Source organism: Trachypithecus francoisi, unplaced genomic scaffold (assembly GCF_009764315.1).
Source record: "Trachypithecus francoisi isolate TF-2019V2 unplaced genomic scaffold, Tfra_2.0 Lachesis_group15, whole genome shotgun sequence".
NCBI classification, from domain to species: Eukaryota; Metazoa; Chordata; class Mammalia; order Primates; family Cercopithecidae; genus Trachypithecus; species Trachypithecus francoisi.
Genome location: NW_022681460.1, coordinates 93,798,526 through 93,816,200, shown reverse-complemented (window position 1 = coordinate 93,816,200; position 17,675 = coordinate 93,798,526). Strand labels below are relative to the sequence as shown.

Genomic DNA, 17,675 nt, shown 5'->3' with positions numbered 1-17,675 from the left:
AAACAATGGATCAAATTAAAGCATCTTAAGTACAGTATATATTTCCAAAGTTTAGTCAGTCAAATGAAAACATCATACAATGTTCATTCATTCATTAATTTGAAAGACATTTACTGAACACCTACGAAGTGTCAGGCACTGAATTATAGATGGAGCTGAAGATACAAAAATGAGTAAAATACAACTGATCCCTCGCCATTAAGTAATTCCCAACCAAGAGAGAGAAAAAAATAATACGACAGTCTATAAGTACTAATGATAAAAGGAAGCAGAGGAAGCTTAGTAAACTCAAAACTAAGATTAGAGGACAGAGGGAGTTTGAGCAGGTTTCTAGAGGAGATAATACCTAAACTGAGTCTTACGGTATTAGCAGAGGTTAAGCACAATTATAATTTCATAAGTGTGTGTGTTTGAACAGTGGGGTAGTAAATGAGGTTAGAAAAAGAAGACAGTGAAGTACGACCCTGTTTCAATAAGAGGATGCAGCATCTGCAAAAGTAAAAAGCACTAGATAAGCATGGCATATCACCAAACAGCAAATACTTTACAACTGTGCTGTCCAACACAGTGGCTTCTGAGCACCTCAAATGTAGCTATTCAGAATTGGCATATGCGGTAAGTGTAAAATACATGTGGAATTTTGAAAACTTAGTACATAAAACAGACCATAAAATAGCTCGTCTATAATCTTTCTTATATTGACATATGCTAAAATAATATTTTGGATATATGTGGTTTAAAAAATCTATTAAAATTTCATCAGTATTTTATTGTGTCTACTGAAAAAATGGATATACCTCACATTCTACTTCAAATGGACAATGCTAGCTTAAAAGGGTGGGATTGGCTGGGGAGTAGTGCTAAAGTAATAATAAGTGGGACTGGATCGGGTGGAAGATAATATCACAAGAAGAATCTCTATGTCATTAATAAGTTGGTTGGAAACCAAGGCTCTTCAGTAGGGTTAATATTATCAGATCTGACATTTGCAAAGATCCATCTCCAATCCAAGAATTGGAGGGCAGGAAAGCTGGAGGAAGAATATCAACTGGTCTCGATAATCACTGACAGTGTTTTGAAGGTAGAATAACAAGAGATACAGAGTACAGAATTGATTCATAAATGTTTTTCAAGTAAGATAAGCTACACTTGGTGACAGATTAATTATGAAGTATGAGAACAGAGAAGAACGTGAGTAAATTCCAAAGTTTGGGGCTTGCAAAATTAGGAGAATGTGGTATTCAAGCAGGACAGCTTTGGCAGGGAAAGGTGATGGGTTCAATATTGGACATATTGAGTTTGGGATGCCTATGAATGGGAAATTTATGTGGAAATACCAAAAATTAGCTACAGAAGTTTGACAATAACTCAAAAGTTCCAGATCAGAAATAAAACATTGGGAGAGCATTAATAAAACACAAATAGTATAACCCAAAGGAGAGGAAGAACACAGCCAAGAACACAGAGTAAAAAAAAGAAGACAGAAGACTGGATTATGGGGAAAAACAATAATGAAATATAGTGGGCAGAGGAAGAAGATCCCACAAAGGAGGTGAAGAATGACAGGCAGAAGAAGAACCCAAGAGAAGGGTAGCATCTTTATTTTAATGGGCTTCCATTGTGTCCTACAGAATTACAGTTCTACAATATGTTTAACGGAAGAGATGTGACTGACAAAAGAAGAAAAACATCTTTTCCAAAGTCACAAACTACTTTTTGATATTTAAAATGATACTTTGTCAACTTAGAGAATCAAAACAAACAATTATTTCCTATAACTTATTTGGATAAAGATACTAGCTAACATGCAGGAAATCACAAAGTGAAATATTTAAAATGGTAATATAGAATTTAAATGTGGAACAACTGGAAAAAAACATAGATTAAAATAACCACGCAAAAGAAAGAGGGAATGAGTAAAGAACTGGAAACATTGGTTTTACCATTCTAAAAAACATATAGCCACTCCTAAAAACTAATTTAAATGACTTCTGATTCCAAACACATCGCTAATGCAAGTTCTTAACGTGAAGATAAAGGAGGGCATAAATATGAATGTGCCCAAGTATACTTTCCAAAGAACGAAGTGAACAAAAAAGGGGTTTATATCAGATGAACTGGACCAGGGCTCTTCACTGTTAAACACTACCCCACGGTCTATCTAACGTAAACATACTATATCTGAGTACCCACTCCAACTCGAGTGTGCCAAAAAGGCACTTTTTTTTTCTTTTATTTGCTAACCATCTTTACTCCTCTCATCCCATCCCTGAAGGATGTATAGAAATATCACAGCCTGGACAAGTACGGCTTTCCACTCTAATAATAACACATCTATTATTATCCCAGAGCTACCAACGCCTCCTTTTCCTTCTTGGCCCTTGGCCCTGCCCCTCCTCTCTAGTCTTGAGTCTCCAAGGGCCTCCACGGTTTTCGTTTTGTTTGTTTTAATAACTTTTAACCACTTCTCTAGATCCGCCTGCTCGCTTCCTTCTCTTCCCGGTCCCTGGAAGTAAATACCCTTTCCCAGCTCCTCTCCTCCTAACTTCCCAGTTCCCCCAGTGTCGGTCAACCTCCGTTCCTCGGGACCCTCTCAGGAGCCGAGCTCTTGACTCATTTTCCAAAGTCTTCCTTCTCCTCGCGGTCCCTAAATCCTCCCCGTCCCTAATCCCTTCATCTTCCCTGCTTTAAGAACCACCCGCAGGCCCCCATCCAAGAACGCCCCTTCGCCAACTCCCAGACGCTTCACCCCAGCATCACCTCGCACCTCCACCTCCCCCGCCATCTCCACGCCCACTTCAAAGCCCACCTCCAACCCGCCAGCTCTTCCACAGAGCCGATGGCGTCCCGCCTCTTGCCTTCCCTCTTAGGACCGAACTCCCATCTGGGGCCTCGGCGTCTGGCCGCCAAAGAGTGGGTGCCTGGCTCCTGCAGAGGCTGCGGGGCGGGTGCCGAGGTTGCCGGGCTGCCGGAGGTTTGAACACAGGGATAGGACAGGGGCGAGGACCGCGGATCCTGGGTGGCAGCAGCGGTAACCTGGGCTCCAGGGTAACGGAGGCGGAGGCCTAGACTGCACTACGAAGAGACCGCAGCCAATCATGATGACTCTACTCGAGCTCCCATTGGCCTCTGTCTCCAGACGGCCCTTTTTATTGGCTTCCGTGGAACTGGAAGGCGGGACGGCAAGTGCGGGAGAAGGCCGACTACTCTAGCTGTAGCGGAGACCCCAAGTAGGGAAATTGGGGCAAAGCGCGGAGCGCGCCAGGCTCCTATGGGTTGTGCTGTGCGAAGGCTTGACTGCTGAGCGTAGCGGGCTCTGGGAGGGACGCGGGCGGAGGGCAAAGTGGGCTCATGAAATGAATTGTAAAATTGGCGACTGCTTAATGTAAAACACTTAATTGCTTAGATTTCCTTTGGGAAATAACTTGCTTTTAAATTGTAAACAAATTACAAACAAACGGCAAGTGCTTCTGGGTCTTCTTACCGAAATGGCTGATTCAGGAGGATACGGGGTGAGTGCACTAATGTTCCTGCCTCGAGATCCTGGCCGTGAATCACCAACGAGCCGTGAGTTTGGCTTGAAAGTGATTTTTAGGTTTTGGAACAGGTTTGGGGTGGAATGGCATCTGAAATATTGCACACAAGTTTTGTTTTGTTTTGTTTTTAAGGAACGTTTTGAGGAGCATGTCAGTAGCCTATTGAGAGCTGATGTGTGACATATTTTTCTCTTTTAAAAATGGCGTTAATTGCTGGAGACAGGGAAGGTGAAAAAAAATCCTCTTTCATGAGGGCTTTAAATTTTCCGAGCCATCTGATTATCAAGGTGGTTTAATACTTACTCTGGCGGTTAATTGCTCACTGGCCTTTACCACCATTCTGTAGAGAATCTAATATTTGAAGGCAAATGCTTCCCAATAAATCTTCTAACCATGAAGATTGGTAATTCCTACTTCTCGCTTAACCTCGTTTTTCCACCTTTGCACTGTTTCAAAGCTTTCATTTTATCCTGTCAATACATTATACTTCAAGTTACAGACTAACCCACCCAAACAATATTGTGATTAAACGTAAATTTCTGTATGCGAAATATATCTGTACAAGATGGCAGTCATCTGTTAGTGAAAATGATGAGTAATCCCTAAATTGCACTGAATTACTTTTCATCAATTCTTTAATCTATCTCTGCTGACACTCTTAAAATAGCTCACTGATGGACTCTGTTAGAATTAACATGTAAACGTATGGGTGGATTACTTATAAAGGAAGATGCTAGGAAGAATCAGGAAACATGCCGTATTTACGTGGACAAACAAATGTCTGTCACAGAAGCGTCAAATCAGGATTGCTGAAGGACAGCAGAGAATGAAACCACCATTTATTCAACCCTCCGAATGCTCCAGGCAGTATAATCTCATTCCATCTTCATTCATGACTCCAGACAGGTATTGCTATTCATTGTTTATACTTGAGAAAGCAGATTCAAAGACGTATATCTACCTTAAGATACTAAAGTAGTAAGTAGTGATGCCAGAGTACAAGCCTAGGTCTGCTTCCAAATTTCGTGGTTTCAGATTTAGTGCGTTCAATGTGTTTCACCTACAGGTTAAGAAGTTGTTGGTAAGCAAGAAAATATTTAAAACGCTGGGAGAATCCAAAAAATTGTCTAGTTGTGTGAACATATTCTCAGGATTCTTACAGTGTAAATAAAGTCACCCCCTCATATTCAAAATAACAGTATCAGTTTGACCTTGAAAAAAGATCAGAAAATTTATAAATTTACAGAAAAACTAGTAATTACTATTTTAAAAGGTTACCCCAAAATAGAAAACAGTTTTAAAGTTTTATGATATATGGTTTTATATATTATTTTTGATAGGGCTAGAATTTTCTAAGGTACCATTTGACATTTCACTGCCACACAGGATTCTGCTTTTCAGAAATAAAGGAAACAAAGTTAACCAAACCACATTTATATTTCTGCCACTTGAAATTATAGTTAACAGAAATCAGACTCTTTCTTGTTTTTAAAGATTTTACTTATGAAATAAATTCTGCAATGGTCATTAAGCACTTTGGTGTTTTATTTTTAATATTCCTGGGCTTCTTTCATTGATAGTGCAATATCTCCAGATTTGCTGTATTGCTAACTGAATGTTCATTTTCTGTAGGACTTCGATTGGCCTCTTTAATGCTATATGGCAATGATATAGCTGATATAATGTAATTAAAATACTCCTACAAATGCTTACTAGTAGGATTATTCTCACTTCCTTTGGGGAAACTAGTGTCGAGTTTGAATGGTTAGAAGTTTCAAAAAAGTAAAGGTAGATAAATAGACTCCGTAACTGTAGACAGAGAAATTACAATGACCATAATTTGTAAAGGGGGGACATACTATATACAGTATTTTGGAAAGCACGTAAGTATAATTATCCTTAGCTAAAGTTCAGTTGTCTATTTCATACCATTCTACAAAAAAAAGAAAAGCACTGTCACAATTTTATATAATTTACAGAAATGTGATACATAAAATGCAAAAATTTTATATCTAACTTCTTGATGTCATGTTGCTTGGAAATTTTAATTCAAAAACAGGCAAAAATCATCTAAAGTGGAAAAAATTAGAACAGTTATTCACTGTGGGGATGGAGGTGGGATCGAGTGGAAGGGACTGAAAGTTAATTTTGGAGTCATGTGAATATGCTGTTTTGACTGACATGGTAGTTAAAGACAGTTTCCGGCCGGGCATGGTAGCTCATGCCTGTAATGCCAGCACTTTGGGAGGCCGAAGCAGGCAGATCACTTGAGGTCAGGAGTTTGAGACCAGTCTGGCCAACATGGTGAGACCCCCATCTCTACTAAAAATCCAAAATTAGCCGGACGTGGTGGTGCATGCCTGTAGACCCAGCTACACATGAGGCTGAGGCAGGAGAATCACTTGAACCTGGGAGGCGAAGGTTGCAGTGAGCTGAGATCACACCACTGCACTCCAGCCTGAGTGGCAGAATGAGAATCTCAAAAAAAAAAAAGTTTCCTTTCTCAAAATTCATCAAAATGTATAAAAATACATGTGCTTTTCACTGTATGTAAATTTTACCTCAATTTTTTAATGGCTTAAAAAAAAATGCATTGGCTTGTATAACAGAAAAATCTAGTAGACCTAGCTCCACTTACGGTTGGATCCAAGTGCTCAATATCATTACAATTTTTTCTTCTCTGTCTCTTGGATGTACTTTCTATGTGTTGGTCTTATTTAAGGCAGGCTTTCCCTTCCAGGTATGGCCACCATGCTCCAGATTTACATTCTATTTACCTAGGAACCCCAATGGAAAAAGAATATCTCTTTCCTGATTAGTCCATCAGAAATCTTGGTATTAACTCTGACTGCCCACACCTGAATATAAACTAGTAGTAATTACTGTGGCCAAGTGTTTGCTTGGGGAAAGAATATGATAAAGTCCCCTTATCTTTCATGTTTGCTCAGAATAGTGAGGTGATTCTCCAAAGGAAAACTGGAATGCTGTTACTAGAAGAAGAAATACTGGACAAAGCTAATAGATGTCCCCAAAAGTGATAATAATTTTATTCAAATAGGTTCATAGATCAGTCTGGTGGGCCTGTTTTCCCATTTTGTTTAAGAAAAACTCTTGTAATTATAAGTTCCCCAGTCTATAAATACAGATGAGATTAACCAAATTTTGTTACTTTTTGACTGCTTCTGCTTTATAGTACCTCTCCCCTCCAAAGACTTCCCCACCAATAATTTCTGGGACTTCCTAGAGAGTGTCTCATACTTACAAATACATACCTACCTCTACTGGGCATCCCACTAGGCAAGATACCAGGACCACTGCTCTGCCAGGCAACAGTCTATCCCTCTTCTCTCCAGGACCAAGCAACTCCTGCTGGTGGCCACTGTGAAGTCACTGAGTACCACCACTTACACCAGTGGCAAAGTTGAACTGAAATTGTGCCAGTTATATGCCTTTTGTTTCTCAGATCCTAGCCTGGCTTTCTATATTCTACTTTTTTATTTATTTATTTTGAGAAAGAGTTTCGCTCTTGTTGCCCAGGTTGGAGTGCAATGACGCAATCTCAGCTCACTGCAATGCAACCTCCGCCTCCTGGGTTCAAGCGATTCTTCTGCCTCAGCCTCCCAAATAGCTGGGATTACAGGCATGCACCACCACATCCAGCTAATATTGTGTTTTTAGTAGAGACAGGGTTTCAGCATGTTGATCAGGCTGGTCTCGAACTCCTGACCTTAGGTGATCCACCCACCTTGGCCTCCCAAAGTGCTGGGATTACAGGCGTGAGCCACTATATTCTACTTTAAGGTGCAGGAGCTCAACAAACTGCATTTCCCAGACACCCTTGCTAGTTGGCTTATCAGTAGGTTCTGCTAAAATGGGGCACTTAGGGAGAGGTTGGAAGGTGGGCATTAGGAAAAGTTCCTTCTCAATGTCTGTTCCTGTCAGGCAACAATTGGCTCTAGTCTAATGTGTCTTTTACTCACTGAATATAAAAGAGGAGACTAAATGAATGTGCTTGTTATTGTGTTTGCAACGTACACTATTACTTTGTCTCCTCCTTCTCCTCCCACCCCCAAAAAACCCATACAAACAACAGCAAAAGAAAAAAAATCCTCCACAAAACGTTTACCATCTTACAGAGAACAACTAACAGTTGATGACCACACAAGAATTAAAATGTGTTGAAATAAGGTCTTATATTTGCCTGGCACTCTACAGAGTACTTTCATGAAGATGACCTTGTGATCTTTTTTTTTTTTTTTGAGACGGAGTCTCACTCTGTCGCCCAGGCTGGAGTGCAGTGGCGCGATCCACGATCTCGGCTCACTGCAAGCTCCGCCTCCCGGACCCACGCCATTCTGCCTCAGCCTCCTGAGTAGCTGGGACTGCAGGCGCCCGCCACCTCGCCCAGCTAATTTTTTGTATTTTTAGTAGAGACGGGGTTTCACCATGTTAGCCAGGATGGTCTCAATCTCCTGACCTTGTGATCCGCCCGCCTCAGCCTCCCAAAGTGCTGGCATTACAGGCGTGAGCCACCGCGCCCACCTCGACCTTGTGATCTTAAACAGCCCTGAGAAATAGAATATAGATGAGGAAACTGACCCTGAGGATAAATCAGATTTGTCTAATAGAAATAGAATGTGATCCACCCACTTAATTTTAGATTATCTAGTAGTCACCTTAAAATAAGTTTTTAGGCCAGGCGCGGTGGCTCATGCCTATAATCCCAGCACTTTGGGAGGCTGAGGCGGGCGGATCATGAGGTCAGGAGATCGAGACCATCCTGGCTAACACGGTGAAACCCCATCTCTACTAAAAAATTTAAAAAATTAGCCGGGCGTGGTGGCAGGCGCCTGTAGTCCCAGCTACTCGGGAGGCTGAGGCAGGAGAATGGCATGAACCCAGGAGGCAGAGCTTGCAGAGAGCAGAGATCGTGCCACTGCACTCTAGCCTGGGTGACAGAGCAAGACTCCATCTCAAAAATAAATAAAAAAAAAAATAAGTTTTTTAAAAGTAAGATTAGTTTTATTTAATATTTAATATCCAAATTATTTCAACTTGAAATCAATATTTTAAAGTCATCGATGAGATATTTCACCTTTTTTTATACTAAGATGTTGACACCTAGTATATATTTTGCAGTTACAACACATTTCATTTCAGGCCAGCCACATTTCAAGTACTCAGTAGTCACATGTAGGTTGTAGCTACCCTCTTGGACAACACAGGATTAGATTATTTACCCAGAGGTATATAATAGAAAGTAATGGTCCCAGGTAGCAAGCTTCTAAAAAGGAAAATATTGCTGGTCTAGAAACCCAGAGTCCTTAATTCCATACATGGCTCTGCCTCTTACTAGTTGTGAAACACGGGATAAGGCATTCTTTCTTAAAGCTTGGTTTCTGGATTTGTTAAATGGCATCAGTCAGTTGTCTTTAATCCCCCACCCACTTTCTGCAGCAGAACCCTTTCTCAAGTAAAATCTTATATGGAAACCCCATATTAAAAACATAAGAAGCATATTTAAAACATAGTAACTGTCTCTCTGTTGAAGGAGGCATAGCAGCAGGGAGGTGAGGGGCACAAGTGGATTACAATCTGTGTAGTCTGCACACATACACACACAAAGGCATCATCTGAGGAGCCTCTGACAAACACTTCAAGTACTCTACAGACATCAGTATATTGGTGTTTGATTCACATTTTTAGTTTTATAGAATCATCAGTTATTTATAAATATAAGAGGGCCTTTATGATCAATTATTCAAGTTGTCTTCTGATGTCGTTTTTTCCTTACTAAGAGACCCTTCTTTTCAAACAGTACCTTTTAAAGAAATATAAAACAAAACTGCTAGTTAAAATCAGAATTGCCCTGCAAAGTTGAAGTGTCTACGAGGAATTAAGAACCCTAACAACTCAGCATCTCTCAAATACCCTCTTCCATAAGTGGCCCCCAAGAATCCTCTTTCAAATCACCCTGCAAGGGTGTCCAGGGGATAGAATACAGTCATGGGTTCTCAGTTCCTGTTCCTGTTTTGGCCAGTAAAGCCCCTTCCTCATCCCTCTTCTGCCTAACACTAGAGACAGAAACTAAAAACCATGGCTTTTCAGGCTGCTAAAAGCCTAAAATAAAACAGCAATGACGACGACAAAATCAAGCGGGTTGGACCGCCTTACAACTAGAGCAAGCCAATGGAGTTTTGTTTTGTTTTGTTTTGTTTTGTTTTTTGTTGTTGTTGAGACAGAGTCTCGCTCTGTCACCCAGGCTGGAGTGCAGTGGCCGGATCTCAGCTCACTGCAAGCTCCGCCTCCCGGGTTTACGCCATTCTCCTGCCTCAGCCTCCCGAGTAGCTGGGACTACAGGCGCCGGCCACCTTGCCCGGCTAGTTTTTTGTATTTTTAGTAGAGACAGGGTTTCACTGTGTTAGCCAGGATGGTCTCGATCTCCTGACCTCGTGATCCGCCCGTCTCGGCCTCCCAAAGTGCTGGGATTACAGGCTTGAGCCACCGCGCCCGGCCTCCAATGGAGTTTTAACAACCAAAGATTAAGCCCAGCTCCAACCCTTTCATCAGATAAGGAAACCGAGGCCCAGTGAGGTGCTTAAAATCCCACCCCAAGCTGGTGTCAGAGCTGGAATAATCACTGCTGTGCTGGAGCCAGCTGTTTCCAGCTTGCAAAAGCCAATTGTTACATTTTCAGAAATTTTGCAAGCCAATTGATGTCACCCTGGTAGCTCAAAATCAACCATGGTGAAAATATTTACACCACGGAAACCAACAAATGCTGCAAATCATAGCCTCCCCAGAGCCGCTTGTTAAACCTTTACCAGCACACCTCCGCACCCAGCATTCCTGTCTGGGTCTTTATGTACTACCCAGCAACCTGAAAATAGATGTGCTGCATTTTGATAAGAAAAAAAATTTAAGTTAGTAAAAATCAAAAATAAACCAAAATAGAAATTGTGTCTCTTCATGAGTAACAACACCTAAAATAGCAATTTTTCTCAATATTTACCATTTCCTGTTGTGCAGCACATACTGGTTCCTTTGATTCTTTAAGCTGTTATTTGGAGTATTCAGCTACTTTAGGGATTATTTTTAACATTAGATGAGCCAGGCAAATAAATGTCTAAAACTTTATTTTTAAATGTTTAAAATTTTAAATGTTTTAAATTATTTAAAATTAAAGCCCAAGCATAAAATAAGGAGAAAATAGAAGAAGCTACAGAAACTACGGCTTGAGTAGCAACTCATCTGATACAGTGTCTCGGTCTCCCTCTAGTTCTATTTCTGGCTAGGAAGGGTACTGAAAGGTCAGTGTAAACAAATGCTGAAGTCCTCAAGCTTCTCAGCTGGCCTCATGTCTCCCTGTATTTAATCTTCCCAGCTGAACTTCTGACTCATCATCTTAACAATGACCTGTTTCCCTTTGCGAGTTCCTCCCCTTCCCTGGCCGCTTTTCTTTTTGTCCTTTGTAGCGCTGCTGCAACTCCCCTGCAGGCCTGTTTGGGCATGCTTGCGATGTCAGATGCCCGTACTTCAGCTGTCCTTTTGTATCCATGGTGACGGATGAACAATAAGCTGCTTTTCAGTGATTTGAACTTTAATCCAGTCAAATGATGCATGCTTTATTACTCAGGTGACTTTTCCCAATACTTTCAGATCACTGAAATCTTGAATTATTAAAGAGGATTTAACATAGTTATGTTTTTACCCTTTCTTTTCTTTTTCTTCTTTAACCATTATTATGCCTTGGTAAATTCAAATAATCTTTGATCTTATCACCTGAAAATTTTGTCTTCGTAATTAATAGAAAGATAATTTCAGAAATAAGATTCCAACAGAAAAGAAACTAAAAGATGTTGTTTAGTTCCCTCTCACTACATGTACATAAGTAACTATTAGGCTAAGTAAAGCATGGAGGACCTGCACAATACTAGGGAAAACAATGGAAACTGTAAAACATTGACAAAGTTGTGTCATCCAAAACGCTGGCCACTTAACACTAGTGATACTTGAAATTATTAAATAACATTGACTTCAAATCTTTCTGCATTTAGGAAAGAGAAAACCTAAGCCTGATGGTAGTCTTAGCACCTTGCTAACGTGCTGTCATTGTTTTTTTTAATAAACAACAACAACAAAGGGCAGACTGTTTGCATACAACCTTGGTAAGCAATAGCTTCTAGTTAAAATGTTTCCATTTTCTCAACTTTCATATAAATTTCTATTATAAATAACACTGACTTTCCAGGGATGTAAAATTTCCTTACATTAAAAAAAAAACCGTAATCAATAGTACAAGTGAAACAAGTAGAGTTGAGATCATGATATCTGGACCAGGCAACAGGGAAGGAAGAACAGGGTAGCAATTTCACGTGCCTTGGTCTAATCCGTAACACAAAAATTAATTATTGGAAATAGAGCCCAGGTAGACCCTAACATTATGACACTATGATGTTGCCAAAGATATTTAGGAAAACCATAATATTTGGATGAATTAAAAACTTTTTTTTCCAGATAATACAAATAAGGGGGTAAAAATGATTAAGCTTGAAAGTGTCTTCAGTCTTCTTTCTCCCACTTCCTGCTTAGTGGGGTTTTTCCTGCTGCCTCAGAATTGTGGCTACTGCCCAAAGCTGAGAACATTCTCTAAGGAGCCATAAATAATTAGGAGTCAAAACCTCCCACCAGGGCTTATTAAAAAGTGTATAACCAACTGTACTGCCAGCAACCATCACCCGAGGAAACTCCTCTCTTCACTTTTACTTCACCGTAAGAGAGGTGTGTGTATGGGAAAGAAGGGAAGAAACCATATTTGGCTTCTTGGAGAGGGTTTTCATTCTCCCAAGGAGAGAGTGGATGGGGCTGAGAGTAGGAAGTCCAAGAAAATAATTCATAGCAATTCATAGGGTGCTTTGAAGAAGAGGAGATTGGCATCTCCCTTCCTGAGGCCTGCTAACTAGCAACTCTTTTTTTTTTTTTTCTCGAGATAGAGTCTTGCTCTGTCGCCAGGCTGGAGTACAATGATCTCAGCTCACTGCAGCCTCCACCTGGGTTCACTGCCTCAGCCTCCTGAGTAGCTGGGATTACAGGCACGCGCCACCACGCCCAGCTAATTTTTTGTATTTTTAGTAGAGGCAGGGTTTCACCATCTTGGCCAGGCTGGTCTCGAACTTCTGACCTCGTTATCCACCCGCCTCAGCCTCCCAAAGTGCTGGGACCACAGGCGTGAGCCACTGCGCCCAGCCTAAGTTGAAACTGTTTTGTAATTTTGTGCTACCATTGGACTAAAGCATTTGAGACAGTTCTTGGGAGAGTTTCCCATTGTTCATGAGGCATCCGTAGAGACTATTCCCTGTTTCTAGTCTAGAAATTTCTGAAGATGGGTGTAGGAAAACCACTGCCTTAAGGCTTAAAGACATAGTATGCCTGAGAAGAGGATAAGACTAGACTGCCCACAGTCTGGTTCTCTATGACCTTAAAGGACATGGCAAGGACGACTGAGGTTTTATGGTGCCATGAGTTAGAGGAGAAGCAGAGGAGCATGATCCACCCCAGGAGGCTGCTGGGTGGTAAAGAGCACAACCCAGAGATGAAGCTGGGAGGTACACTACTGGTAGACTTGAGGGAAGTCTTTCTTTTCTTCACAGCGACAGAGGGGTGCTGGGTAACGCTGAGCATTGCCCAAGGGCACCCACCACACTTGACCTGTCTGGAGAACATCTCAAGCCTTGATGCACTGGCATCTGACCTGAATATGCTGAACCGGAGTGAGGCCCTTGTTGCCTCCCTACCCCGATCCAAGGGCCATTTGCATAAGAAGCTGGATCCATTCCCTCTCCCTCCACCAGAGACTGCTCCCCAACATCAGTCCATTGTGGTGGAAAGAAAAGAGGTTGAATTAGAAATTAGACTGAAGTTTTAAAACTGGACTATACTTCAAACACTGAAAGTAATCAGAATATTATAGAATGTGTCCGAAATGTTTCAATGATGAGACTCTGGAGTTCCCCTATGCATAGTTGAAAGCAGTGATTGGGGGGAAAAATGTAATTTTTGTTAATACCCTAAGAAGCTGAGACTGCTGAATTAACATATATAGTCCAACTATATACATAATAATAATAATTTTTTGAGACAAAGTCTTACCCTGTTGCCTAGGCTGGAGTGCAAGGGCACAATCACAGCTCACTGCAGCCTTAACTTCCTAGGCTCAAGCAATCCTTCCACCCCAGTGTCTCAAGTAGCTGGGACCAGGTGTGCACCACCACACCTGGCTAATATTTTCTGTTAATTTTTTGTAGAGATGAGGTCTCACTATGTTGCCTAGGCTGGCCTCAAACTCTTGAGCTCAAGCTATCCTCCTGCCTCAGCCTCCCAAAGTGCTGGGATTATAGGTCTGAGCCACTGCTCCCAGCCATACATAATTTTGTATCATGAATTTTCATTTACTAATTAACAATTTTATCATCTTAAAAAAACTTCATAAGTATCATTTATAATAGTTTTATATTTCCATTATATATATATGCCAAATGTTTTAATCTTTATTATATTATAGGACACTGGTGTTATTTTTAAATTTTAAGATTTAAAGTATTTGTTCCCTTAAATGTGATTATTATTTTCATTATTAAACATCGACTGATCATTGGACAAAGAGATTCTGACTACTTAGTTTTTCATTAGGAGAAAGTTTGAGGTATTGCTCAATCAGCGGGAGTTTTGATTATGTGTGTTTACTAAGCTGGCAGCACTGCATGTTTTATCCTTCTAGTGTTTGCCAATTTGTTCAGAGCTGAGGGCTGTAGTACTACAGGAAATAACATGTCCTTGCCTTCTAGAATGTAGGTACCACAAGGACAGGAATTCTTTTTCATTCTCTACCATATGTCTAGCACCTAGAACAGGGTCCAATGCTGGATAGCCACTAAATAAATATCTTTTAAATATAAGTAAGTGAAGGTAGTAAAAACTAGGGGTGGGACATAATTATTTCTCATCGTCAGCTTTTGCACAGTGGTTTATGGAAACCACATAAATAGATGGTTAGAGCAAGTCTGGATCTAATAGGGGAAACAATGAAAAAAGGCAGGGCCTATAGAAAACAAAGATGAAGGGGATGAGGGGGTTTCAGGTCCCTGGCATCAGAACCAATATCAATATGATCCTATGGCTTTGTTATTAAGATATAAATTAATCCAATGAATAAGATATCAAGCTTATAACAAAATGACTGAAACCAAGCAATGGCCATATAGAGGAAATTATTTGTAGTGTCACCAAATGATAAACAATACATTTCTTTTCTTTCTTTTTTTTTTTTTGAAACGGAGTCTCGCTCTGTCGCCCAGGCTGGAGTGCAGTGGCCGGATCTCAGCTCACTGCAAGCCCCGCCTCCCAGATTCACGCCATTCTCCTGCCTCAGCCTCCTGAGTAGCTGGGACTACAGGCGCCCGCCACCTCGCCTGGCTAGTTTTTTGTATTTTTTATTAGAGACAGGGTTTCACTGTGTTAGCCAGGATGGTCTCGATCTCCTGACCTCGTGATCCGTCCGTCTCGGCCTCCCAAAGTGCTGGGCTTACAGGCTTGAGCCACCGCGCCCGGCCAACTGAACACATTTCTAATCCTCTGTTTCCCAAAGTCTCCATGAAATGACAGAAACGCCATGAAATAAATAAAAAGCATTTGTAAAGTTTAAAAACACAACATTAAGGATGAGGGGCATGGAATGAAGACAGCAGTTCACAAAAAGTTCAAGGAAATTCTGGAAAGTACAAACTAAATAAAATCAGACTAAGGGAGCAAACCAAGAAATAAAAACTTACAGCCCAAAATTTCATAGGTAAGAGGAACATTTTTCAAAAGAGGCCCAGAGAAATTCAAGTGCAGAGGCAACATTTGCAAAAGCCAGTTCAAGATGAGGCTGTCACCAATGTAAACATGTAATGATGTTTTGGTCAATGCATCACGTAGTCAACATTGGTCCCATAGGATTATAATGGAGGTGTAACATTTTTTATCTTTCATATCATATTTTTACTCTACGTGTTCTATGTTTAGATATGTTGAGATACACAAATGCTTACCACTGTGTTACAATTGCCTACAGTATTCAGTATAGTAACACGCTTAACAAGTTGGTAGCCTAAGTATTCAGTATAGTAACGTGCTTAACAAGTTGGTAGCCTAGGAGCAATAGGCTATACCATATAGTTGAGGTATGTAGTAGGGTTAAATAGATGTTCCAAGCAAGCCTAACAACTGTTTTTAAAAATAACAAAAATCAGGGAGGAGGAAGGTGGGGAATACCTGTAAGTATCCTAATCTCCTCATCTTTTATAACAGTGAGTTAATAGATACTGTCTAAAATTAGTAAGTTAAAAAATAAAATTGAAATACATTATTTTAGATTAAAGAGTAACCGCCACAAACAAACAAATAAGAATTCTTTAAAAACATTCAGTGGGCTACTGACAAAAATGATTATCTGTGGGGGTAAGGAGAGTTTTACACAGACATATTTGTATCATTTAATTTTTTCTGTGTTTTAATGTTTCCTTGATTAAAAACAAATTTTTAAATGCATAGTAAGAGAAAAACATGAGGAAATACGTTAAAATCTTAATAGTGATTTTTTTGATTAGTAAGAATTATGGACCAAAAAAATTTTTCTTGTTTTTCTACAGTTCTGCATTTTCCAAGTTCTCTATCTCAATTACTTCCATGGTAAGAAAAAAGTTATTAACAAAATGTCATGACCATGGGTTTGCTGTTAAGTTTCATGCATATAAATAAGTAATTTGAAGCAATATTTAGATGAAAGGAGGAGAATTAAAGAAGTCAAGAGGAAAGGCTGGACTTTTGCAGCTGCTGGTAACAGGAAAAGGTAGAAACTGGAACTGAAGGAAAGAAACTGGAGCCCGTATCAGAAAAGAATAAATTCTGACTGTCTACTGGAATGGAAAGTTTGGCCAGCCATAGAGTTTACTAAGCCACTCCTGGATTTTTTCCTAATGTAATCCTCTGCTTAGGTAGATATATATGTATAATGAGAGCTTCAGATCCTTTTTTCCTCTCTTATTTATCACAACCAGATAAAAATCCAACCACCACAGACATTAAAATGAAAAGAAGAAAAAGATCACTGCTTCCTGATTTTGACCTCACCAATCATGTCTGCCACCAACTAGACATGATCTTATAGAGTTAGCTTCATGATCACCTGACTACTATTCCTATTTGGTCAAGGAGTCAAGGTATTGAGTACTTACTTCTACAGGATGATCACCAAGTATGGTGTGGTTAGTGCAGAGTATTATCAGAAAGTAATAGCCGTCATAGGAGATGCCTTTGCACAGCAGCCTTGGTGCTCGCTGAACTATTAGTGTCCCCAGCAAACCTGTCTCACTTGTACTTCAGTGTCATAATCATGGTATCTGTCTCTGTGCCTTTATTTTCATATTTTCCTACCAATGCCCCAGGAAAACTGTATTTTCTCACAAAACCAACCAAGATTTTCTACAAAAGTCAATGGTCAAGAGTGCAATGTTAGTTGAACATCAAAGAGCAGTGTGCCAGTCTACTATGGGGAAAGCTAAATAAAAGAAAAGAAAAGAAAGAAATATCCACTATTTCAAGGATCCCAGGTGAAGGCCACTTTCTTGCAATGTTTCCAAGATTTGAAAGAGTTACTTTTGAAGGATATTTTTGTTACATTTTGAAGGCATATTTCTAATACCCCTGATGGACTTTTTCCATTACAAGCTGCAAGGATGTTTTAATCAATGTAAAAGTTCTATGGAATTATAAAACCTCTCTCCCAAATTATTTAATATATAAAGAGCAGTAGACAGTATTGAAATATTCAGGGAGCCATGACTGACTTTGCGGTGGGCTGTCTAAAAGTCAGCTGGGATCTTTTTGGTCAAGACTTCACTTATTTTTTTTTTTTTTTTTTTTTTGTATTTTTTAGTAGAGACGGGGGTTTCACCGTGTTAGCCAGGATGGTCTCGATCTCCTGACCTCGTGATCCGCCCATCTCGGCCTCCCAAAGTGCTGGGATTACAGGCTTGAGCCACCGCGCCCGGCCCAAGACTTCACTTATTAAAGTGAGGTCCACAAACAAGCAGTGTCATC

General features: G+C 40.3%; 2 protein-coding genes across 3 annotated transcripts in view; one reads left to right on the top strand and one right to left on the bottom strand.

Moving 5' to 3' along the window:
* Window positions 1–3,072, bottom strand: part of LCA5 (lebercilin LCA5) — a 53,404-nt gene extending 50,332 nt beyond the window's left edge. Inside the window, exon 1 of the mRNA XM_033235581.1 lies at window positions 2,810–3,072. The gene's annotated coding sequence lies outside the window, so the exon portion shown is untranslated. The remainder of the gene's footprint in view (window positions 1–2,809) is intronic.
* LOC117097582 lies at window positions 3,023–16,842 on the top strand. Of its 2 annotated transcripts, none has more exons than XR_004442996.1 (3): window positions 3,023–3,230; window positions 4,327–4,442; window positions 16,226–16,842. XR_004442996.1 is itself a non-coding variant. In XM_033235583.1 (3 exons), the coding sequence occupies exons 1-3, from the start codon at window positions 3,489–3,491 to the stop codon at window positions 16,332–16,334; spliced, it is 249 nt and encodes an 82-aa protein (XP_033091474.1). In that variant the 5' UTR covers window positions 3,023–3,488; the 3' UTR covers window positions 16,335–16,842. The 2 variants fall into 2 exon arrangements, 1 of the variants encoding a protein (XP_033091474.1); XM_033235583.1 differs by having other exon boundaries at window positions 3,023–3,512.
* The last annotated feature ends 833 nt before the right edge of the window (window positions 16,843–17,675 follow it).

What these genes read in the sequence shown, in the direction of transcription:
- LOC117097582 (XM_033235583.1), top strand. Translation starts at nt 3,489, where the DNA reads ATGGCTGATTCAGGAGGATACGGG. An exon ending in CTGATTCAGGAGGATACGGG is followed by an intron (nt 3,513 to 4,326) that starts GTGAGTGCACTA and finishes TGTCTGTCACAG; the next exon opens with AAGCGTCAAATCAGGATTGC. An exon ending in TCATTCATGACTCCAGACAG is followed by an intron (nt 4,443 to 16,225) that starts GTATTGCTATTC and finishes GTTTTTCTACAG; the next exon opens with TTCTGCATTTTCCAAGTTCT.